The sequence below is a fragment of the Vulpes vulpes genome, chromosome 8, assembly GCF_048418805.1.
Source record: "Vulpes vulpes isolate BD-2025 chromosome 8, VulVul3, whole genome shotgun sequence".
Lineage (NCBI taxonomy): Eukaryota > Metazoa > Chordata > Mammalia > Carnivora > Canidae > Vulpes > Vulpes vulpes.
In genome coordinates, this window is record NC_132787.1 from 92,021,116 (window position 1) to 92,047,146 (window position 26,031).

General features: G+C 38.2%; 1 protein-coding gene across 1 annotated transcript in view; it reads left to right on the forward strand.

Moving 5' to 3' along the window:
- The window catches only part of ASXL2 (ASXL transcriptional regulator 2), a 131,482-nt gene extending 106,872 nt beyond the window's left edge, over positions 1 to 24,610 (forward strand). The window contains exons 8-12 of the mRNA XM_072767480.1: positions 4,147 to 4,310; positions 8,761 to 8,857; positions 11,322 to 11,427; positions 13,388 to 14,108; positions 17,603 to 24,610. Of these exons, the coding sequence (XP_072623581.1) occupies positions 4,147 to 4,310; positions 8,761 to 8,857; positions 11,322 to 11,427; positions 13,388 to 14,108; positions 17,603 to 20,083 (3,569 nt within the window). The 3' untranslated portion in view covers positions 20,084 to 24,610. The remainder of the gene's footprint in view (positions 1 to 4,146; positions 4,311 to 8,760; positions 8,858 to 11,321; positions 11,428 to 13,387; positions 14,109 to 17,602) is intronic.
- Positions 24,611 to 26,031: the final 1,421 nt, after the last annotated feature.

Genomic DNA, 26,031 nt, shown 5'->3' on the forward strand with positions numbered 1-26,031 from the left:
CTGAGGGGAAAAAAGGTCAACTTTATTTTTTTTTAAGATTTTATTTATTCATAAGAGACACAGAGAGAGAGAGAGAGAGAGAGAGAGAGAGAGGCAGAGACACAGGCAGAGGGAGAAGCAGGCTCCATGCAGGGAGCCCGATGTGGAACTCGATCCCAGGACTCCAGGATCACGCCCTGAGCCAAAGGCAGATGCTCAACTGCTGAGCTACCCAGGCATCCCAACTTTATCAAAACTGGAGGACTTTTTTAAACTTTAAATTCTAGAAATGAGCCAGTTAGTGTAAGGAACACAAAAATATCGTGGACACTATTTGATCAAGAATAGATCAATATAATTTACAACTAATTCTCAGTCTCACTTAAGGAGTTAAGTTAAATTTTAGTGGGGCACCTGGCTGGCTTAGTCTGTGGAGCATGTAACTCTTGATCTCCAGGTCACGAGTTCAAGCCCCACATTGGGGATAGAGCTTACTTTAAAAAATTTGTTTTAAGAATTTTAACTAGAGTTTGACTCATGTGAAGGTACAAAATGAATGCACAAATAGCAAAAGCTATTAAAGGAATGCTGACACTCATTTCATCAGTCATATGGGGAAGCAGAACTAGGATGCTGCTCTCAGTCCCTAGAGCCATAGCAACATTGTTTATGCAAACCAAAAAATGGTAACCACCTATGTGATCATCAGTGGGTTTCTAATTAAATGAGTCATGGTATATATGTTGGAATATGGTGAAGCCTATCAAAAAGAGATAGCTTTGTAGGTTGTAGTTTGGAAAGTAGTTCAAGATACTCAGTGAAACAAAAGACATAATATAATTGATATGTATTTTGTGATTTCATTTATTCAAATTAAAAATATCATCTCTGATAGGACGGGGTTTGAATGTAGAAACCTGTACTTTTCATTTTATATATTTTGATACTATTTCAGTTTTGGAGATATTTACTTTCACCTCTCAAATGCTGTGTTTAATATCATTCAATTTGAAAATTTTAAAAATATTTTATTGTGATTTTTCCTTTGTCTCAGGAGTTATTTTGAAGTTTTAAAAATTTTCTTAAAATATATAGGGATTTTTGAGAAAATTGGACAGACACATGCAGAAGAATGAAACTGGACCACTCTTACACTATACACAAAAATTAAAAAATGGATGAAAGACATGAATGTGAGAGAAGCCATTAAAATCTTAGAGGAGAACCTTTTGACCTCAGCCACAGCAACTTCTTGCTAGACATGTCTCCAAAGGCAAGAGAAACAAAAGCAAAAATGAACTATTGGGACTTCATCAAGATAAAAAGCTTTTGCACAGCAAAGGAAACGGTTAACAAAACCAAAAGATAACCGACAGAATGGGAGAAGATATTTGCAAATGTCTTATCAGATAAAGGGAAAAAACTTCTCAAACTCAACATCTGAAAAAACAAAAAATCCAGTCAAGAAATAGGTAGAAGACATGAACATTTCTACAAAGGTGACATACAAATGGCTAACAGACACATGAAAAAAGGTTCAACATCATTCAGCATCAGGGAAATCCAAATCAAAACCACAATGAGATACCACCTCACCCAGGTCAGAATGGCTAAAATTAACAAGTCAGGAAACAACAGATGTTGCCTAGGATGCAGAGAAAGGGGACCCCTCTTAGACCGTCGGTGAGAATGAAAGCTTGTGCAGCCACTGTGGAAAACAGTATGGAGGTTCCTCAAAAAGTTGAAAATAGAGCTATCCTATGATGCAGTAATTACAGTACTGGGTATTTACTCTAGAGATATAAATGTAGTGATTGAAAGGGGCACTTGCACCCCAATGTTTATAGCAGCAATGTCCACAATAGCCAGACTGTAGAGGAGCCAAGATGTCCATTGACAAATGAATGGGTAAAGAAGTGGTATATGTATACAATGGAATATTACTCAGCTATCAAAAGGAGTGAAATCTTGCCATTTGCAATGATGTTGATGGAACTAGAGGGTATTATGCTAAATGAAATAAGACAGAGAAAGACAAATACCATATGATTTCACTCATGTGGAATTTAAGAAACAAAACAGATGAACATAAGGGAAGGAAAGGAAAAATAAAATAAGATGAAAACAAGATGAAACAGGGAGGGAGGAAAACCATAGAGACCCTTAACTTTAGGAAACAAACTGAAGGCTGCTGGAAGGGAGGTGGTGGGGAGATGGGGTAATTGGGGGATAGACATTCAGGAGGTATAATATATAATAAGCACTGGGTGTTGTATGCACTGAATTCTATCTCTGAAACTAATAATTTGGTATATGTTAATTATATTGAATACAAATAAAAAATTTTTTTAAATATATAGGGACTTGGGGGCACTTGGCTGGACTTTATGATAGCTCTGCCTCTATATAGTGATAAACAACAACAGCCTCTAAAGGCACAATGCCTGGGTTCAAATTCCCGCACTGTAACTTAATAGTACAATTTTGGGCAAATTATTTACCATGCCTCAGCCTCATTTTCATCTGTGAAATATATAATTATACTTTCTTACTTTATAGAGTTATGAAATAAACGAGTTAACACATGGTCAGTGTTTAGTGCCTGGCACTAATGAAGCATTACAGAAGCATTTGTTGCTGCTATTATTGATTACTATTGTTATAATTACTACTAATATTATTTGAAATTTACTGAGACCTGATTGTATTCATTCCTAATTATTGTATCCCCATCTTTACAATCACATTCTTTATTTCTTTAATATTTTATGCAGCACCGTTCTGTATTTTATCTGTGACAGTTTCAGTGATAGTACTTTTAGGTCTAAACCTTTTTTTGTTTTAAACCTTTTTTTGTTTCTATTGACTCTGTGCACATCTGCTGGTTTGGCAGGGGTAGTCTGTGTGATTTTAATTTATAGGAATTCTGTGGGCCTAACTTAAGGGAAATCCTTTCCTCTTAAGAGAGCTTACTTTTGCTTCACCTTCAACTAGGAACAGAGGTTATCCACATTCAGGATTGTATAGTTTTGTGCATGTATTTCTAAAGATAAAATTTCTGGATCTTAGATTCTGACACACAGAGACACTGGGTGTCTCAGTGGATGAGCTTAGGGCGTGATCGCGGAGTCCTGGGATTGAGTCCTACATTGGGCTCCCCTCCCCACAAGGAGTTTGCCTCTCCCACTGCCGGTGTCTCTCATGAATAAACAAAATCTTAAAAAAAAAAAAGATTCCAACACACATGAAATTTTGGTATATATTATTAAATTGTTTTCTAATACAATTATATAAATTTGGGACCCATCAGCAGTATTTGAGAGTGGTCTATGCTTTTTCTCTGTGTAGTCTCATTACTATATTACAGTATTTGCCATTTTGATAGGCAAAAAAGAGTTCATTGGTTTAACTGGCATTTAAAAAGTATTAATACTGTAGCATATGTTTACAATTAGTTAACTATGAATTACCTGTAATTTCCTGTGCTCACTTCTCTAATGGTGGTATTTCCTTTTCATATTGATTTATTGATGCACTTAAAAATTTTTTTTAATATCTATCTATCTATTGCTCTATGCTCAACATGAGGCTTGAACTCACAACCCTGAGATCAAGAGTCTGATGTTCTACCAACCTACTCAGCCAGGTGCCCCATATAGATGCACTTTTAATATGAAGAATAGTAATAAAGTTTTGTCATGACTGGCAAATGTTTCTGTCAAGTTAGTCTTTTGTTTATAATATTTTTTGCCATTTACATTTGAAACCTTTGGATATTCAGATCTGTCAGTCATTTGAAAGACCCTAATCTTTTGATTGTGACTAAGTTTCTTGAAATCATGAAGCTATTCAGTTATAACTTTTTTGGGGTAATCAAAATTAAAATTTAAAATGGATAAAAAAAATTTTCATGGGAAGGGAAAAAGGATCTCAGTATGATATATAGATCTGAATTTTTCTGGATTTTTTTTTATCATTGTATGTGTCATCCTTGATTTTGTTAGTCTTAGAAGAAATTTCTAAAAACCTTAAGTGTTCCCTTCTTCACTGTGTGATATTTAAGTAGTCATAACTATGATTTTTTTTGCAGCGCAGGGTAAGCTATACGTTAGATAGAAACAAAAATGTAAAGGAGGCCCAAATGATTCTTTTCCCCTGTCTTTGTAGGGCAGATGAAAAGGACTAAATGTGCTGAAATTGATGTTGAGACACCAGACTCCATTCTGGTTAATACAAATCTCCGAGCACTGATCAACAAACACACCTTTTCAGTCCTTCCCGGAGATTGCCAGCAGCGACTGCTTTTACTACTGCCAGAGGTGGATCGACAGGTGCGTTATTTTTAAGCATAAGCAGTTTAAAAAAAACCTTCTGAGGCTTTAGATGAAGGCTAAACCTTCATCTCCTTTAGAACTCCTTGAGACTTTTTGAATAGCTTTTTTTATGTAGACTTGGAAAGAAGTGGTATCAAAGGCAATCAAACAAGTAAGAATATTTTTATGTAAGTGTTCCTAATACTTTTGCCCTGTAAGCCTTCAAAAGGAAAATACTTATCAGAATGTCAAGGTTAGGGGGTCAGATTTTTGTAGCTATCCTAGTAGGAGGTAAGGCATTCATTGAATACAGTCCAGAAAGAAGAGTTGTCTTGCTTAGGACATTTAATAGGGACTTTTGAGTGTTTTGTTTTGTTGTTTTTTTTTTTTGAAGGGAATAAGAATGTAGTTATTTTCATGTTTTGGTAGATTTTTAACAAAAACATTTCTTGCTTTCATAATAAAGAATTTAAAAAACCCAATACAGTTTACACTCTTAAAAAAAAGATAGCTAGAAGACATACCAAAGGCTGGGAAAAGTTCAGATCGGGACCAGAGAGATTTAGGTTGGTCAAGAATAAAGTCAAGAGGGACACCTGGGTGGCTCAGCATCTGCTTTCAGCTCGGGGTGCGATCCCAGAGTCCTGGGATCGAGTTCTGCATTAGGCTCCCTGCATGGAGCCTGCTTTTCCCCCTGGCTCTGTCTCTGCCTCTCTGTGTGTGTCTCTCTTGAATAAACAAACAAACAAACAAACAAACAAACAAACAAACAAACCTAACCAAAAAAAAAAGAATAAGGTCAAGATCTAAGACTTAGGCTTTTTTTTTTTTTTAATTTTTTTTTAAATTTTTTTATTTATCTATGATAGTCATACAGAGAGAGAGAGAGAGAGAGAGAGAGAGGGGCAGAGACACAGGCAGAGGGAGAAGCAGGCTCCATGCACCGGGAGCCTGACGTGGGATTCGATCCCGGGTCTCCAGGATCGCGCCCTGGGCCAAAGGCAGGCGCCAAACCGCTGCGCCACCCAGGGATCCCTAAGACTTAGGCTTTTATCAAGGAAAGCGTGACCAATAAGTCACTCTCCCTTCTGATCACCTGTTTCCTTTTCTACAAAAGGAAGATAGGACAATTATGATTTTTCTAAGGTTTATTCAACTCAAGGGTTTTTTTTATTCTGAGAATATAAAAAACTCTGTTATTTCCAAATACATAGTGTGTTCTAAGTAATCTGGTAGGCCCTCCTCTTTTTTCCTAATCATTATAAAAACAAGAAGAGAGTGAGTTTTCCCTGTATACAGTAAGAAGACTAGATTTATATCCTGGTTTGTAATAAGAGATTAAAGAAGAATAAGTTAAGTTTACACACATCATCCTCAGAAATTATGACAAAACAAAATATTTCTAAGTTTGAAAACTATCTTTCTATTAAACTGTATTGATACTAGTTTCATTGCATAGTCATGTGAATCAGCAAGTAGGAAAGCAGGTCAGATTCCATTTCCAGAGAAACCAAGTAAGTCATATATACTACCAGCAGTAGGGCAAAGAAGTAAGTAAAGCTGATCCTTCCCAGGACTGCTTTTCCCTCCTTAAAAATTCTTGAGGAAATTACAGCTTCGGAGATGCCAAGTTAGGAGGCTGACCTTTCTGCAGAGTTTTTAAAGAATTTCTCATTATGAATTACTCTCATTTTTTTTTTTTAAGACTCAGGTTATGATGTTGGGAATAAGATAGGACCTAACTAAGGCTTATCTATAGAACTCTAATGCAGGTTCCTTAGAACTGTCTTTTGATTAATGGCCCGTATCTTCTCTCAGAAGCAGGATTGCTACATAAAATTTTAGAATTAAAAGGGATCTTAGAAGTTATCTGTTCAAATTCCCATGGAGTGCAGTCCTGTGGGGAATTCTTAGTAGGACATTACTTAGCCCGTCTGTCTGTCTGTCTGTCTGTCTGTCTGTCTTTTTCTTTCTTTTTTTTTAAAGATTTTATTTATTTATTCATTCATGATAGACATAGAGAGAGAGGCAGAGACACAGGCAGAGGGAGAAGCAGGCTCCATGCAGGGAGCCCAACACGGGACTCGATCCCGGGACCCCAGGATTCCCTTAGCCTGTCTTTCTGAGTATGGTGAGAACACACAGTAATCTGAGAAATAATGTCCTCATGTATAGAAGTATGAAACTCAAATGAACTTCACTGTCATGTACAATTTGGAGTGTTTATAGAATTCTGTTTATTAATAGGATGAAACTGAAAACCACATTTCAGTGTACGGAATGCCCAGCTATGAAATAAAATTTGAAAAACATCATTTAGACCAGAGAAAAAAACATGGGAGGGGAATGGATTAAAGCACCTGTCTAGGGATCCCTGGGTGGCTCAGCGGTTTAGCACCTGCCTTCGGCCCAGAGCATGATCCTGGAGACCTGGGATCAAGTCCCATGTCAGGCTCCCTGCATGGAGCCTGCTTCTCCCTCTGCCTCTCTCTGTCTCTCTCTCTCTCTCTTCATGTGTGTCTCTCATGAATAAGTAAATAAAATCTTTAAAAAAAAAAAAAAAGCATCTGTCCAGATATATTTGAAGGTCTGTCATATGAAAGAGGTAAACTTTTGTGTTTCTCCAGAAAACAGATACGGAGTTAAAATAACTTAAAACAAAACAGCCATAGCTATTTAAATGGATTGCCTTGTGATGGAGTAAGTTGCTCATCACTGGACTACTATTAAAACAGAGGTTGGATGACCTGTTCCTATAGGGAAAACTGTTACTTCCCCCTCTGCCAACTTTCTAGAGTACAAATCAGCAGTCAGTAAATTATAGGCCTTGTGCCAGTTTCAGCCCACTGCCTGTTTTTGTAAATAAAGTTCTATTGACATATAGCCACTCTCATTAGTTTGTGTATTATCTATAGCTACGTTCGTGCAGCAATGGCAGTTATTATATAGTTGCAACAGAGGCCCTGTGGCCTTGCTAAGCCTAAAATACTTGCAGTCTCTCCTCTGACAAAAAAAAGTTCACCAATTTCTGCTCTAGAGCTAGGAGAAGATTATGTGGGTCCAGATAGGTGTAGGAAGTGAAATGGGTTGAGAAGGGTTCCTCAATCCCTGGGATGACCCAAAATTTAACTTAAATTTTCTTCAAAAAATTGTTTTTGACTTTTAATTCATCTAGAAATTTTTTTGTATTGCTCTGAAATCAAAGTTCAACTTTATTTTCTACTGAATAATAGCTAGCCAGTTGTTCCATCATTACACATTTAATATAACCATCTTCTCACAGTTTGAAACACCATCTTGATTACGTATTCTATCCAATTACATGCAGTGTGTGTTTATGCACACACTCCTTCCACTCATTTCTTCGTTCCTTCTAATGCTAGTAATAATAGTTTTGACTGTAGTGGCTATGTTTAGTGGGTATGTTTAATAATTGAAAAGGCAATTTTTCTTATTCTTTTCCTTTGGAGCTTTATAATCATTTTGTTAAAAAGATATCATTTTGTTAATGAAAAATTGCATAGAGATTCTGATTGGAATGTAAATTTTAAATATGGGGAAAATGGCAATTTTATTAAGTTTCTCTGTCCAAATTATTTTCAAATCTTGTGTTTTATGTCCTTAAATAGGATTTATGCATCTGAACCAAGGTAGGGAATCCAAAATCTCTAATAGAAAGAATCTTAAAACCCTTTGGCAAGACATTACAAATCAAGTCAGTAGGCAGATAAATTGGGGGAAATATTTTAGTGTATGTGACAGTTTAACTATGAATAATATGTAAAGGATCCAAACAAATTGATAAAAATAAGCAACTTCATAGAAAAATGAGCAAATGATAAGAATTTATAAGAAATATAAATTATAAATAAATATATATTTATAAATTTATTATAAGCTAATTAATATTATATATATAAATTATATATAAATATAAAATAAGAAACTGACAGAATGCTTATTGCAGCTTGGTTGATTATGTGAAAACAATGGAAACAAAGTGTATGTTTATGATTAAAAAAGTGGTAAATGAATTGAGGTGCATGCATACAATGAAATAATATGCAGCTATTATAAAGGAGCTAACATTATGCCAGTTGACTTGGAGAGATTTCCACAATGTATTATGTGAGAAAAATAAGATTCAGAGCCATGTAGGGAGCTTGATCACAGTTTTATAAAACAAGTAATAACCGTGTCAGGAAAAAAACCTACATGTAGATCTATTTGTAGATGATTCTTTGAGTATAATTAATGGGGAATGGAATTCAAAGTAGACAGGAGAGAAATTTATTAGGAAAAATGATATGAAATAGAAGTGTCCATAATAAGCCACATGGTATGATATAGTCATGTTTCTATAAAATTAGATGTATATACCTTCTTCTCTGAAATGAAAGAAAGTCAAATTCCACATGACACATTTGGTTTTCTTTGTAAGCTTCTCTTGGCTTATTCTTTGACCCAGGTTGGTCCAGATGGTCTGATGAAGTTAAATGGCTCAGCCCTTAACAATGAGTTCTTCACTTCAGCAGCCCAAGGCTGGAAGGAAAGACTCTCAGAAGGTAAGTGCTCAACTTCATGTGCCTCCTAGAATTATATATGTACTTGGAGCCACTATGAGGGCCTATTGGCACCTTTGTGCCTCAGGGCGTTTGAGCAATTTTGGTAAGCTTAAGGACAGGGTATTTAGGTAAGGTGGAACCAGCTATTTTGTGTGAAACAGTACACTGACTTTTGTCTGGAACCTTTGTAACCAGGTTTTGCTCCAGATGGAGTCTAGCAATGTTTATTTAAGAATTTAAAGTCACCTTTGAATTTTAGGAAACTAAAAAACTACATATTTTTAGGCCTTGTTCCTAAACATTTTGATTCAGTGATTCTAGGTTAATGCCCAGGAATTAAAATTTTCATAAGGAGAATATAGAATTAGACTTATATTGTTCGATTATGTTTGTTTTCCAGTATACATGGAATACATAACATTTGAAATGTCATAGCTTAAACAGGTGTGAGAAGCTTTAAATACACTTATTTGTAAGGAGAGCACTGGGAATACTATGTATTGCTGACATTTTTGTCAGATCTCTAGCATTTAGAGTTAATTGACCAGCTAATTAATATTTCTATTGTTCACTGCAATTTTTGACATTTACTTTCCTATTGTTTTGGATTTTTTTTTTTTTTTTTTTTTTTTTTTTTTTTTTTTTGGTGGGGGTGCTACAAATTCTGTATAGAAGAGCTCTCTGACTGGTTACTCTGGTCCTATCTCTTAAAGATTTCCTTGAGCAGAGACCACTTTTTTCTGAAAGAACTGCGGTTACGTATGCACTTTAAAACATAAGTATTACCATCACATTTATTTTAAGAATAATTTGATAAAGGATATATGCCCTGCCCAACCCTCTATTTTTTTGTTTTTTCTTTTTGAGAAGAGAGCAAGCTGTGATGGGAGGAAAGGGGCGAGAGAGAGAGAATCGTAAGCAGGCTCCATGCCCAGTGCAGAGCCAAAAGCAGGGTTGATCTCTCGACCATGAGATCATGACCTGAGCCAAAATCAGGACTTAACCAGCTGAGCCACCCAGGCACTCATTTCGCAACCCCTGTTCTTTTTTTTAAAAAGATTTTATTTATTTATTTATAGAGACAGAGAGAATGAGAGGCAGAGACACAGGCAGAGGGAGAAGCAGGCTCCATGCAGGCAGCCTGACGTGGGGCTCGATCCAGGGTCTCCAGGATCATGCCCCGGGCTGCAGGCGGCGCCAAACCGCTGCGCCACCAGGGCTGCCCTGCAACCCCTGTTCTTTAAAGTAGATTTATCAATAGTGATTCCTTGATTATTATCAATGTTACCTTTTTTGTTTTTGTATATGAGCAGTCACTGCTATACCTAGTCATGTGATCATATTTTATGAGCAGCAAAAACTTTGAACACTATACACATGTGAACAGAATCCAATGCTTTTTATTCCTCATTCTTTCATGCACAGTAGACTCACTAACCTGGAGACCCAGGATCGAGTCCTGCGTCAGGTTCCCTGCATGGGGCCTGCTTCTCCTTCTGCCTGTGTCTCTGCCCCCGCCCCCCTCTCTGTGTCTCTCATGAATAAATAAATAAAATAAAATCTTAAAAAAAAAAAAAAGTAGTTCTCGGATTCTGACAGGCAGATTCCTCTCTTCCTACTCCTATGCCCAGGACTGTGTCCTCAAACACTTTACATTCCATATTTTTACCCTGAAAACACCTAAACTTCAAGTCTACCATTTCTTTCTCTTATTCCTTGATGTTCTAGGTAGTAGAGATAAAAGAGCACAGCCTTTCTGAGGCACAGTTTGAAGATGGCCTACCCAGCATATTGCAGTCCTCTGCTGTTGGAGTGGGAGGGATTGAGATAGTTAGGAGTATATGCAAATAAGTGTCATATTCAGAGCAATGGGGACATTGGCATGTTGAGTGTCTTATTGCCAAGGCACTAAAATGGTTCAATTTCTGGAGCAATTAGAAAACTAACAACTCCCAAATAACTCCCTTTTACTGAAACTTCAATTGCCTCTGAACAGGGTCACAGCTGTTCATTATGCAGTAAAAGATAAAAGGCACAAAATACAAGTTGCCTGAGAGAAACAGAAGTTTAACAAAATGCCCAGTGGCATTATTTACTGAAAACACATGACTTTTTTTCCAGTGGAAAAGAAATTACAAGTTCAAGGTTAGTGATAAAAGAAATCTTAGGGAATATGGTGTTTGGAGCAGGAGGGACATGTTCCAGGAGAGTCCAGAGAAAAGGCACAGGTGGCCTCCATTGAGTACTGAAAACTGCATGCAGTGGTGTGTAAGCATTGGATGTCACCTAATGGCTTTCAAGTGCTCCTTACCAGTGAAGAATTGTGGGAAATTTCTGTTCCTCTCACATGATAGTATTCTGATTCCTGCATGAGTCTTTTATGATTTACAAATAGTTAAAAGTTACAAACAGCCTATTTCTATTGAATATCTTTTTTTTTTTTTTTTTTTTTGATACATTACAGGTGAGTTTACACCTGAGATGCAGGTCAGAATTCGACAAGAGATTGAGAAGGAGAAAAAAGTAGAGCCATGGAAAGAACAATTCTTTGAAAGCTACTATGGTCAGAGGTAATACCAAGACAGTTTCTATAAACCAAATGTGAATTCCTACATATATGTCATACTGGTGTTTCATCTTAACTACTTTCCAGAAATTCTAGCCCTCAATTTCCTTCTGTGTTTTCACCAATTCTATTTAACCAAGATTTTTTTTTTTTTTAATGAATCATGGGTGCAAAGAATTGAATTACTTGACTCTTAATACATTACCATTGTGGGTGGGATGGTTTCATTAAAAATTTTTTTATTATCTTGTATTGGAGTCCCTTTCTTTGAATATACTGAATCGTTCTTCCAGTAATTTTGTAAGAATACTGAAGTTCTGTACATTTTTTTCTAGTAGTTAATTATCCCACAAGATAGTAATTTATCCAGAATCAGCAAGGAATAGTAGGAATCCCATAATATGGACCATTACACCCAGGGCATCATTAAACAGCCTCTTTTTAGAAGGCACTCTGACAGGTCTTCATAGTTGAATAAATATACGACCCCTATTCTTAAGGGGATGTACTTTAAATCATTTTTCTTCTAACAAAAAATCCAAATAAAATATTAATGGAGTCATTTAAATAGATGACTGTAGAGCTGTATTGTTTGAAGTAGAATTGAACATCCAGAGGTTTATTGGTTCTCTCTCTCCTTGCCTTCTGCATACCGAATGGCAATCCTTAAAGACACTCTTTAACCACAGTTTAACAACTAATAGCTCTTTTTCTTATCTTGAAGTAATTCATTGATCCCCTTTATGGTCATGTAGGAAGTGATTCCTATTGAGATTAAGAGTCTTACATATTCGCGGACCTGGATGGCTTGATCGGTAGAGTGTGTAACTCTTGATCTTGGAATTGTGTATGTGAGCCCCATGTTGGGGGTAGAGATTCCTTAAAAATAAAATCTTAAAAAAAAAAAAAGAGTCTTACATATTGATATTTTTACAGTCGTGGTATGAGCTTCGAGCCCTTCTATAAAAATGATGGTGTATACATTTAGACTATTATTACAGGTAACAGTTACTCCATAAATATTGTTTATTCCCTCCATAAGCATATAGGTTAATTTCTGGGTCTTTCTTTTGTCAGCTGTTACTTTTTGGGGCAGTTTTTACAGCAGGACTGTTTTTTTTTTTTTTTTTATTATCTAGTTTTATTGTTAGCCACTCCATCTCAGAGGTGCAGTATGGATCATTTGAAGTCATTTGAAGTCACCAAAGAGGGTCTTTGCTTTTGCCTGTTTAGTACTCTAAAACATTAGAAGGAATCTCTTGTGACCTCTGCTGAGTAGCCTAGCTCTACATAAGCCACACTGTGGAAGTCCCAGTTGACCTTCACTCCCAGGGTAATTCAGAGGCATTGGTCTCAGAGTTACAGAGCTATACTAAGTGAAGTTTAAACTTTAGGCTTTCCAGAAACTCCAGAGTTTTAATTTTCAACCTCTGGAGAATGTTGATAGCCACCTCCTACTGTCTCCTCAGGGGCCCGTAGATTTCTTGGGCCAGCCTTTCTACAGGTGCTACAGAGTGGAGTTGATCAGGGTGAGTGAGTCTTGGCCTTCTTTCACCTACCCGGTGGGTAGTCTGTGATGCTTGCCTCTAGACAAGACAGCCCCTCTTATAAGCATAAATAATAGTGGTAATTAACATTATTGAGCTTTAATATGTACTAGGTACTGTTCTGAATACTTTATATGCATTAACTTAATCACACCAACAGTATAAAGTAATATACCTCAGTATATAATTAAAGACTAGTGACTTACTTAATGTCACATGGATATGTCGGAGCTAGGGTTTGCATCTAGGCACTCAAACTGCAGAACTTCATTAATAATAATAATAGTGATGATATATGAGGAATACTTACTTTATGTCAGGGTTTCTTCTAGGCATTGCTATATACTATTATATCCTAATGCTTTCAATAACACGGGCCATTTCTCAACCAGAATGTTTTTTTCTTCTACCTTTTAGTTCTGGCCTGAGCCTTGAGGATTCAAAGAAATTGACAGCCTTGCCCAGTGATCTCAAAGTAAAGAAAACCCCAGCTGAGCAACCAAAACCCATGCTTCCTTCAGAGGCCTCACCTGTCAGTGTAGTCCCGGTAATTCCCCAGTCAGGGTCTAAAGAAGAAGTGGTGCAAATACCATCCCCAGTAAGAAAAGAAGAACATGAAATCCAAGATACGGTGCAGCCAAACCCCAAATCCACAGAGCCCCTACTTTCCTCAGCAAGCAATACACATGAGCTTAGCAGCATTCTTCCCATCAAGTGCCCAAAGGATGATGATCTCTTGGAGCAGAAGCCAGTTGCCTCTGCTGAACAGGAGTCTGAGAAAGAGAATCATCTCACTACTACAACTCCTAATTATAACAAAAATGAAGGCCAAGAGGCTTTAGTTATGTCCCCAAACAAACCCAAGAGTCCTGGGGTGGAAAAACCAGTAATGAAGCCCATAGCAGAAGCAAGTCCACAGGAGACCACTGCAAAAGAACCTCCATCAGCTCTGATTGATCACAGCCCAGAAAGCCTCAAGAGGAAATCTTGTATCATCCAAGAAGAGGCCCCTGTGAGCTGGGAGAAAAGGCCACGTGTCACTGAGAATCGCCAGCACCAGCAGCCATTTCAAGTCTCTCCACAGCCCTTTCTCAGTAGAGGGGACAGGATCCAGGTGCGAAAAGTACCACCTCTCAAGGTAAGAGAGTGGGAAGAATTGAAAAAGAGAGATAGTCTGAACAGAAAGTTTCTGGTCTTATTAAATTTCAAGACATTTGTGGCATTAATGCAGAAGCAGTTGTATATATTTGATAAGCATATAACTGTGTTCTTACATAAAAAAATTATTAATAAACAGGCATTTAGGACTGCATTCCTACAGATATTTATTAGTGTTTGAGTAAGTAAGGTACCTGGGTATCTAATGTAGACCACCTCCACCCACCCTCCCAGTTGGCTACTGTCATATCTTAAGATAGTTATGGAAATTATTCTGTCTCATGTGACAAAATAAGAAATAAGGATAATTAACAGAAGGAAGCCATTGGTGTAATCAAGAGATTTTTGTGGCAAGAACCATGATATTTGTAAGTCTACTCTGGCCCTTTTCTCCCGTAACTGATTTGATGTTCTGTGGCTCTAGAACTACCTTTAGTTCCATCTTTTTAAAGGAAACATTTGACTGCCATGAGTCACTGCTGATGACTTTAGGGACATTGGTAAGGTGCAATAACCTTGCTAAGCTCTTCTGCTTAGGATATGTTATTAACTTCCATGTTACCATTATATTGCTGCTTATCAAATCTTTCACATTCATAAAGTGGTGTCCCTATCTTAGTTTATAAAGGCTACATCTAACCAGTAGGGAGCCCTTTAAAACCCAAATGCATTTTTACCTCTGACCTAAAAGTTTATTAATACTTGGGCTTGTGCTTAGTATCAGTTTGTGGGCCATTTATTCATTTAATAAATAGTATCAATAAAGTTTTATTTTTGGTATTTATTAATACTGTTGTATCTACTACGAGCCCAGGCACTGGGTATTATTCATTCATATAATTCATATATTTGGGTATAAATAGAAAAAGGTGCCACATAGAAATACTTTTCCCCCCTTTTTTTATTTAACTTAAATGAACCAAAGTTAGTTCTGTCGGGAAACCATCCCTTAGAAACATTCAGTTGCTAGTACTTGACCCATTTCATTTACTATGTGATTTCTCTCATTTTGCTGCATATTCCTAATCATATGACATTCTTTATTACTTTTTAAGATTTATGCGCTTAAGAATCACCCTTTTAAAAAAATTCTTGACCCTTTTCTACCATTAACATACCTTACGTGCTTTGCCAGAGATGTGATTTTTTATGAAAGTCATTTTTGCTATTCTTTTTTTTCCACTTTTACTATTCTTACAAAAATATTGGAAACCTTTCCGTAATGAATGTCAGTCAGAATTTTTATCCAGACCTGAGAGCTGAGTTACAGTTTAGGTTTTACTTTATATAAATAATACTAGGTGAGATCATTGTTTCTATTACCTTATTTGTATAGAGGCTGAATTACAACCCCTTTGGTCTGCTTTCTATAATCCAGAGAGATTCCATACTGAAAACTTAAGTCTACCATGACTGTGTTATTGTTACTTAATTTTTTTTCCTTTCTTTTGCTTTCTTCTTTTTCCTCCCCCTGAACTCCCCTCCCCACCCCCACCACAGAATACTTTCTACCAGATTGCTGTAATAACTCTTAGCTTAGGTGGCCATATCTCAAATCTCACTTTCTGAGACAAAACTTAATGTAATTTGTAACAGAGCAGAACCTTTTAACCAAAACTTAGGAAGAAAAATAAAATTTTAATTATATTACAAATATTATATTTGTGTGTATAAAAGTTACATATATGTATGCACATACATGTTATAACATGGATATCTGTAACATAATGTGTACAGAGAGAGAGAAAACTCAAACAGGCATTATGTGTTCTCTATTCAGTATATATTTAAAAAAGAAAATCTGCCTGGCTCTACCAGGCGTGGGCCTCTTGGTGTTTAATTGTTACCAGTGCCCATGCCCAGACAACATTGAAGCTTTAGTGCTTACAAAGTGTAACATCTCATTTATTTCACATCAACAGATAATAGACCTATTTGCATAAATAACTGAAACTTATTATTTTTACATATTAAAACTTTTTCTTTGAACCACTTTTAATAAAATTAACATTCTAGTAATGATTTTTAGCCATTACAATAGATGTTATTTATTGTGTTACGTATATTGTTATTCTCAAGACTGTTCTGTTACAAGGTTGTTTGTCCCTATATACAATTCCTTAAACAATTGAGCTTTTACTTTCTTGGATTTAATTTTCTGGTTTTATCTACTTTCTTCCTCCCCTTCCTACTAGTGTCTTCTAGATGATATTACCAAGGGGCAACAATTGCTTCTTTCCCTCAGTTGATAGCCTCTGAAATACTGTGTAGTTAGATGTAAAAGAGATGCAGTGTTAAGAGAGATTAGGTACATCTCATGATGTGGGATGTGCAGACTTCGTAACGGCTATTACACAGTCCCACAGCTCTGACTTCTGAATGACAGAGAATCCATTTCTCAGGACCACTGACCTTTTGAGAAATGGTTATTGCAAATAAACAGTTTTAGTGACTTTATTATTCTTAATTTAGGGAGTTCCAGAAAGATGACCTGCATTTTCGTAGAGTTCCATGCCTTAATTTTTCTTTCTTTCTTTTTTTTTTTCTTTTTTAAATTAAAGGCGCTAGAAAGTCTGTTGTAACAGTTATTTGCTCATTTAAGCTCTGGCAACTACTAGAAGGGTCTAGATTTTGATGCATTATAATTTAACTCTGATAGCTTCCAAAGTATTGTTTCAAATAGGAGTCAGATTCCTTTCAGATACAATATTTTATGATACGAAAGTCAGTGGTTTCAAACCTGGTGATATATCAGGATCTCCCAGCAAGTGTTTCAGAAAAGCATTTTTTTTCCCTAGGGTTCTAATTTGTAAATTTGGGATAGGACTCAGAACATATATATTTTTAAACAGCTCCTCGAGTAAGTATAAAGGCAGCCAGGGATGAGAATAACTGTGGTATACGTTATGTACATACTCACTCACGTGGATGGACAGAGTAGGGTACATCCATGGATCACTGTGTGCCTTCCAGTGCTATCTAGAAGCCTGTGTCATTGAAATGATTCAGCCTGTATGCTGAAATGTGCATGCGTGTATGTGTGTAGAGCAGAGGAGAGCAAGAGTTTTCCTTGGACCTTGAATGGAGAGCTATGAAGAAAATGATAGTGGTATGCTTCGTCTCTCTCTCACACACACACATTCGAAAGTTCAAATACCATAGCAAGGTGTGTATCTTAGGTAATAAGCAGTTGTGAGTAGTAATGCCCTTAGGAGGGAGTTGTGTTGAGAAAAGAAGCATGGGGTGGAAAAGATGTCAGGGGAGGAGAGGTTTTGGCACCAGTAGAGAACATGGAAGGACCCTATAGATGAAGTCAAGTTGCTGTCTCCTCGGTTTGGTCACTCGGCCGTGGACTTCCCATCTTTGTCCCTGGTGTGCAGTGTTTACTGCAGAAATTCAGGTGTTCGTGAAGTTCCAGTATTCCTATAAATGAAAACTAAACTCTGGGGTTTTTTTTCTCCCTCCTTCTTTCAGATCCCGGTCTCCAGGATCTCCCCCATGCCTTTTCCTACATCGCAGGTCTCTCCCAGGGCTCGTTTTCCAGTCTCCATCACTAGTCCTAACAGAACAGGAGCCAGAACTCTTGCAGACATCAAAGCAAAAGCCCAGCTGGTCAAAGCACAGAGGGCAGCAGCAGCCGCCGCCGCCGCTGCCGCCGCCGCAGCCACCTCCGTTGGAGGGACCATTCCAGGACCTGGCCCAGGGGGTGGACAAGGTCCAGGAGAGGGTGGTGACAGGAAAACTGCTAGAGGGGGATGTCCAGACTCAGACAGAGGTGATGCACCTGGAAAGGGCCCCACACTGGAATTGGCAGGAACTGGAAGCAGGGGAGGTACGAGAGAGCTTTTACCCTGTGGTCCAGAGACTCAGCCCCAGTCTGAGGCCAAGACCCCAGACCAGGCACAGCCTCCTAGTGTCTCTGGAGCACAACTACAGCAAACCTCCTCAGTGCCTCCAACCTCTGCCGTCGGTGGAGCACGCACAGGTGTCCCATCAGCAGCCCACACTAATGCACCCCCACCAGCTGTAGGGAAACCGAATAATGAACAACTGAATCCCACCAGGGCAACAGCCACAGTGGCCTCTCTGACCCACCCACAAGGCCCCAGTAACTGCAGACAGGAGAAAGCGCCTTCTACTCCGAAAGATTCTGCCCTAATCTCCGGTGCCTCACCTGTTTGTTTTGCAGCTGATGGCACGGTTGAGTCCCGAGCAGGTTCTAGTAAGAATATACCAGATCTTTCAGCCTCAGCGGAGACAGCTGCTAGTACTTCGGCGGATATGACTCCCTCTCCTTTAACATCTTTATTAACAACAGCCACTTTAGAAAAGCTTCCTGTACCCCAGGTTAGTGTAACTGTAGTACCTACGGGATTAGCTACATCCTCGAGCACTTTGCCAGTAGCTTCTAGCCTTAAAACTCCAGGAACTCCTTCAAATATGAACGGACCCATTTCAAGGCCAAGCTCCAGTATCCCTGCAAATAATCCTTTAGTCACTCAGCTGCTTCAGGGCAAAGATGTTCCCATGGAGCAAATTCTGCCTAAACCTCTCACCAAAGTTGAAATGAAAACTGTTCCACTGACTACAAAAGAGGAGCCGGGGGTAGGAGCGCTCCCAGGCACCCAGGTGGCAGAAAACAGCAGCAGAGAGGAAGGTAGTGAGAGGCAGCCCCACCCGGCTCTGCAGCAGCTGGGTAAAGCCTTGCACAGTAAGCAGCTCCCCCAGGTTCCCAGGCCCCTTCAGCTCTTTTCAGGTAAGGAACTGAGGGACTCAGGCATTGACACACACCAGTACCAGGAGGGGCTCGGCAAGGCCACCCAGGATCAGATTCTTCAGACTCTCATACAGAGGGTTCGGAGGCAGAACGTTCTCTCGTTTGTGCAGCCCTCCCAGTTCAACTTCACTCACTCAGGTTTCCAGTTAGAAGATATCTCCACAAGCCAGAGGTTCATGCTGGGTTTTGCTGGCAGAAGGACATCAAAACCTGCAATGGCAGGACACTACTTACTAAACATTTCCACCTATGGCCGGGGTTCAGAGAGCTTTAGGAGGACCCATTCCGTAAACCTTGAAGACCGTTTGTGTCTAAATAGCCCAACAGAGGCCTTGAAAATGGGATATACTGACTGTAAAAATGCAACAGGTGATAGTAGTAGCAGCAAAGAAGAAGATACTGATGAGGAAAGTACTGGTGATGAGCAAGAATCTGTCATGGTGAAGGAGGAGCCCCAGGCTACTCAGGGCTCTGGCAAGTGTGAAGCAAGTTTGGGACCCCACAGTAGAGAAACTCTGTCCACCAATGATTGTTTAGCAAAAAAGAATGTGAAGGCGGAGACACCAGCGCATGAGCAAACCACTTTAAGCAAGGAGAATTACCTGTTCAGTAGAGGCCAAATATTGGATGAGAAGACCCTAGCCAGAGATTTCCTTCAGGTGGCACAGAAACAGATGGCTCATGCAGTGAGAGGGAAGACGATGCGAACCAGCCCTGAGCTTTTCCATTCTACCAGTCTCCCTCTGACTGCAGACAGTCCCACCCATCAGCCGCTCCTGCTTCCACCCCTGCAGACCCCCAAGCTGTATGGAAGCCCCACCCAGATTGGGCCGAGCTACAGAGGCATGATCAATGTCTCCACCTCGTCTGACATGGACCACAACTCTGCTGTCCCAGGGATGCCTGATGGCAGCCAGGTGTCTGGCAACGTAGGTGATGTCATGTCCTTTTCGGTGACTGTCACTACTATCCCCGCTAGCCAGGCTATGAATCCCAGCAGCCACGGCCAGACCATTCCCGTTCAGGCCTTTCCTGAAGAGAACAGCATAGAGGACACACCTTCGAAATGTTACTGCCGCTTGAAAGCCATGATCATGTGCAAGGGGTGTGGAGCATTCTGCCATGATGATTGCATTGGCCCCTCCAAACTCTGCGTTTCCTGCCTTGTCGTTCGGTAATGCAGCTAGAGAGAGAATACCTTGTAAGGGAGGCAGGGAGGGAAGGGTTGATGAGATAAGGTTTTTTGCGTCCTTTTGGGAATCACAGAAATAAATAAGTAGGTTTCAGTTGTCTTAAGAGACAAATGTTACTTAATCAGGAATACAGAGTACAGATCTTACATTTTAGAGGAAGAGCACCTTGTATAGTAAGTCTAGGTCAAGCAAGACTTTGTGAATTTGTGACAAGTTTGCACTTAAAAAATCATGTAAATATGTCACATTTTGTTTTAACATTGTTTTCCCAAGTGTTTAGGTAATAATGTATTACTTTGAATTCAGATTTATGTTTCACTTCACCCTGACTCTGAGAAAAGTTTAATTCCATGCATGGTTAAAAGGAAGCTGTCTCTCTTTTTCTCTCCTTTCTTAAGAAACTAGGAAAAGGAAGGAGAAATGACCGTTCAAGCTGATTATGTCATGACAGTCTGCAGGCTTTACGTAGATTATTCAGCTTTTGCGGGATTTAGATTCAGGGTTTACTCAGTCCCTTTACCTTAGACAGAACCTTCTTAAGTTCAAATTGTTGATAAGGTATTCATTTCACAGGTGGTAAATTCAGACTCTGAAAGCTCATGACCTGGTCCTTGGCTTCCGCAAACCAGTACTGCTGCCAAGCTCTCTGCTTGCGGTTTGTGGACACGTGCCCTCCAAACCCCCTGCCCTGAGATGGTGAGCGTGGCCCAAGAGGGGTGTGCTGCCCTGGGCCCCTGCTGTTAGCATAGTCTATGCGGGGCCATAGTTCCAGCAGTAACCCGGGCACCTCGGCAGTCATGGGAGCTTACAAACAGGTGTGAAATACTAGTATGGCAGTAACAAAAAATGTTAGTAACGGGTGATTTGAACTATGTGTTTTGTTGGGCAAGGGAATAAAAAGTGCAGAAACTATTAAACTGAACATAAAGAACTTTGGAAAATGATTTTAACAGTAGAAACAAGGTAGCCTCTCTTTTCTTCTTCTTGCCCAACTGTGTTCCCTAATGTTCTGTAGTCTGCTGTTGTGCAGGAGGAAAAGATCCTTGTTGCCACACTTGCCTGTTCTGTTAAGCCTGTTTTGACCTCCCCAGGCATCTGAGAAGTATAGAGTAATCTTATTAAATATTACTTTGAACACGATGTGTGCGTGCACACATGCACACACACAGTAAAAGTTAGACGCTTCTCCTGTTTTAGAAAATATGTCCTCTGTTTTGGATGATTGCTGCCTATGCACTAGAAATTTCTAATGTAAAGGGACTTAAGTAAATGGCTAAGAGAACATCTAGAAAGGAAGATTAATTATTTCCAAAGTTTTGTTGCTTATTTTTGCTGACTCTCTTTTGTTTCCTTTGTTGTTGTTTTTTAAATCTTGTCTCTAGTGACTGAAGAGTTTTTGAGTACATATACTTAGGTCATTAAAGGACATTAAAATAAATCTACAATTTACCAGAATTTGGTATTAAAGAATTGGGTATTGTCAATGTGCATCATTTGCATATTGATCTTAAGTTTCCTAATTTCAAGTGTGTAAAGTAAAAATATTACCACAACCTAGTACACCTGTAGTTGTACTTAGTATTCAGGATGTGATATTTACCATATGCAGAACAGTGTAAACTTATTAAGTCACATTCCAGATTAGGAGAAAGTAGACAGTAATTACTCTTTGCTCTTCCCTATTCTGTTACCCATTCTTCCCCACCCTCTTCCACATTATACACACTTTTAATACTTTTGAATCCCATAAGAAACTTACTGCTTCACTGTTTTTCAGTTTTGGCTTCTGTTATTTTTTGTGGCTTAAGGCAAATATAGGATTAATATCTGTGTTCTAGTTTCAGCCAAGACAATAGGATGTTCTAACTTTCCTTTTCCTTCCTGCACACACATAGCTAAAACATAACGAAGGCTGCTTGGATCCAGGGATAAGGAATATTCTCAAGCCAGGATCCAGGAGGAAACAAACATGGTTCAGTTCCCCAAACTTCGAGTACTCTGGGTAGTCCAAGGGCAGGGGCTGGAAGGACCTATTGCTGGTTAAAACTCTCCATGCTCAGCTTCACTCTGCATCAGGGCCAGGACCCAGGGCTGGTCTGCATGCTGAAGTGCCTGAGTAGTTCGGAACTGACCCTGTGCTAAAACATTAGTTACCAATTTGGCTTGATCAAAGTGAATTTTCTTCTTTGCACCTTTCCTGTCCTAGAAGAGTCTCTCCTCCATGGTTCCCCTAATCTGAGGTTGAACAGATAAACCAGGAAAGGTGGAATGGTTATCAGGGATTTTTAAGTCCACTTGGAGAGCAAACCGTATCGTGCCTCTTCATCTTGACCAGGCTCTTGCAGATAGGTCCCTAAGCATTATTATTCCCCAGATTCTCTTAACAAGCAATACTTAGCTAATAAAATATTGGCATTTATGATTGTCCCTAAAACAGAATTGGTCAACTAGGTACACTGCCTCAATCTCGACAAAACGAGAGAATAGGTTCTCTCAGGTTGGTAGTAAATTGAATACAGTCCGTTAGTTTGCTTCAAAACAGTGTTTTCAGATAGAAAGTCATTCGTTTTAAGAGCTGAACAGAAAAACAACAGCAACAATCCAAACACATTCCAGTCTGGCCTTTTGAAAATGAAGCAGTAGGAACAAGGAAAATCTTTATATTATTGAGAGCATGGTACTCCAGAACCATGAAAGCAGTTTTTAATCTTAGGTTTTCAGAGTTGCTTTACCTTTCGGTTCAATCTAAAAGGTTGCTAATAAATGCTAAGCTTTTTTTTTTTTTTTAATGGTATTTAGTTGCACTATTTCCAGTGACTAGTCAGGCATTGTGCCTGATATTTATGCCTCCAGGGGATGTCTCTCAAGCCTTCAGGTACCTTCCATTGTAGGTCACCTTGGGGAGATAGCATTAACAATAAATATGTCATCTCAGTCTTACTTAATGAACGTTCTGAGTTGTCTAGTAGAGAAGGTTCCCTGAATCTTAAGAAAAAATTTTGATTAAAATTCTCCATCCTATTAAGCAGAAGATACAGCCAAATGACCTGGAGTTGATCGCCCTACTCTTCCTTAACCCCTGTGCTCAAGATACTGAAACTATCTGTGGTAACCCATGTAACATTTTAAGTAAGATCTGGCAAATGGGACATTTTTGTTAGGAGTAGGGGAAGCGTACTTGCGTGGGCTGGGAAGGCACCCAGATGTAGGTGTTTTAGGAATTATCTCAGATTTAGATAAATAGCCAAAGGAAGACCTCATTGCCTTCCTGGTGAAGGTATAAATTCATACATATTGCTGACTTGACAGTTACCATCCTAATTGCTTATTATTGCCTTTCTCCACCTTAGAGCCCTTACCGAGCTTTTGGGTGAAATGATTTGTTATAACGATGGAGTCTTCTCTGGTCATTACACCACTATTTATTTCTAGAACTCACTGTCAGTGAGTAGTGCCAGGGTTTTTCTCTTTGACCTAGAGGTTTCACTTCACAGCAAAGAGGGAAAAGTCCCTGTTGCATTACCACAACTTGCTAAGTAAAAAACTTGGCCGACGGTAGTTTTCAGCTCAATTTATAGAATAGTCCAAAGAGACTCTGAGAAACATGATGATAGGCAGGGATCTTTCCTCCCATGTTTCAATACCTACATACCTATTGAAAGGGAACAGTAGGTAAAACATTTCCTAAAGTTGAAGTGAGAGCTTCATAGATTCTTGGTTACTTTATTTTTTTTAATGCTTTACATTTGATACAACTATTAAAGATCAATTTTAAAAATAGCTTTCCAGTAATATATTTTAAGTAATATATATTTTAATATCTATGTAAAAAGTGACAGTGGAAGACTTTGAATTTCTCATATATGGTATGTTTAACGTAGGACCTCACTGTTAAGGCACAAATTGTTACAAAGGAAGTTACTCTAAAGACACTCAGATTATTTCCAGAAAATGCAATAAGGGGAATAGTTTTGAAGTTTATTTTTTATTTTAAAAGAATATCAACTTATTTACCACAAGCTATTTTTTTTCCTTCTGGCTTATAAGGTTTGTACAGACTGGTTTGGTAAATGCTAAACTTTTGTGTCTTTTTGCCTTTTTAAAGGAATTGTTAACATTGGAATTGAGGGTATGTACAGAGAAGTTGGTGTCAACACCATTTAAAAAGTCATATTTTTTCACAAATATAGAAAAATCATTTTACATAAGAATTTTAAGTATTTGCAATAAATATATGTATATAGATTGTATGTATTCATATATTCTTATTTTTCATTTTATTATTAAGTAAAAGATAATTAAAGTGAAAATAAAAACCTTGGACTTTTTGGTGAATCTTGAGGTCTGACATCCATCTGAGAGCGGTGTGGGTAAGGGCCCTCAGCTGTTGCCTTATATTACCATTGGAAGATTACAACAGATTGTATAGAAGGGTAAAATGAGAAATTTGGTGATAAACAAATCAGGGTAGCATATTTCTTTCAGAACTCTAGTAAAAATATTAAACTTGCCTAATCTGTCTGTCTCTGCTTTCACCCTTGAACTGTTCTGTCTCTTAACCATGGGATGTTACTGAGAACGTTGAAAAACAGACACAAAAACATGGTGCATTCCTTTTTTTTTTTTTTTTTTTTTTTTATGTGCCCACTGTTTGCTTCTAAAACAAAAAATGGTAAGAAAATATCTCAGGGGTAAAAATAGGTTTTTCTTTCTCAACTGTGGTTAATAATTCATTAGCAAACATTCACTGCCACAACCTTCTAAGCGATAGGAGCATGTGAAGAAATAATCCCATGAAGATAATCGAAAACTTGTTTTCTCTTTACCAGTTCTTCTCTGAGAAGTAAGTTTCCTAACTGGTTCTGTATCCTTCCTGATTGATCTGGTGAGGGAGTTTCAAAACCAGTTTTAGGTCCTTCCTAATTGATCTGGAGAGCTAGAAGAGCTAGGAGAGCTTGGATTTTGATCTCCCCTGTGTCAGGAAGGGCATTTATGCAAATGAGGACTCAGCCAGATATTAGGAGAGCTTAACTGCCAGTCTATATCCTATACCTACAGATAGCCTGGAATCCTGCTGTTCAAGAGAATTTTGTGGTTGCAAATATTTGGTCTTAGGATATGATTGAAGGAGCAAAATGATACCTAGATAGTCTTTGGAAATAGATATCTAGTCTATTGTTTAAAAATGAATAATTATAGATTTATTGATGAAATAAAAAACAAGGTCAGAACTCCACGAATGTATCTTAGTGACCCATGAAACTGACTCTTCTAGTTTCCTAGTTCTCCCCATAATTCCTCAGCTGTGATTATTTCACTGATAAAAGTAGCATATTTTAGAAATTAATAAGGATTTATAGAATGCTTTTTTTAAAAGATTGCCTTGTTATCTTTCAAAAATTGAAATTTCAAACATTGGGGTTGCCCAAAGACATTGAAATTGAAGATCATTTACCACTCCAAGAGAACAGCACTCTAAATCTTTGCTTAAAATATGCTTTTAAATTTTCGTATGTCTCAGGGAACATCTGCATTCTTATAATTACCGTATATCATAGAAGTGAAAGTGAAATATTTAAATGTATGTGAACCAGTCCATTATGGCCATTTACAGACACACACACACACACACACACACACACCCCGTTTCTAATACATATTTATAATTATTTAAATGGGCCTCCTACCTCACCGGAAGTAAAATTTCTTCATGTTCAGGTTAATGACATAGGAGCCTAAATGTGTAGTTGATGTGCAGTTGAATGAGAAAGAGCAATATACTAGAACACAACTTCAACTTGAATCTCCAATTGTCCATTCTTTATTTACATCAGTCTAGAAACCTGTGTTCAATGCTTTTGACACTACTTGACCACAAACGGTCTTAAGAAATAAGATTTTGCATAATGTGTCTAGCTGGTTTTGTGTACAAA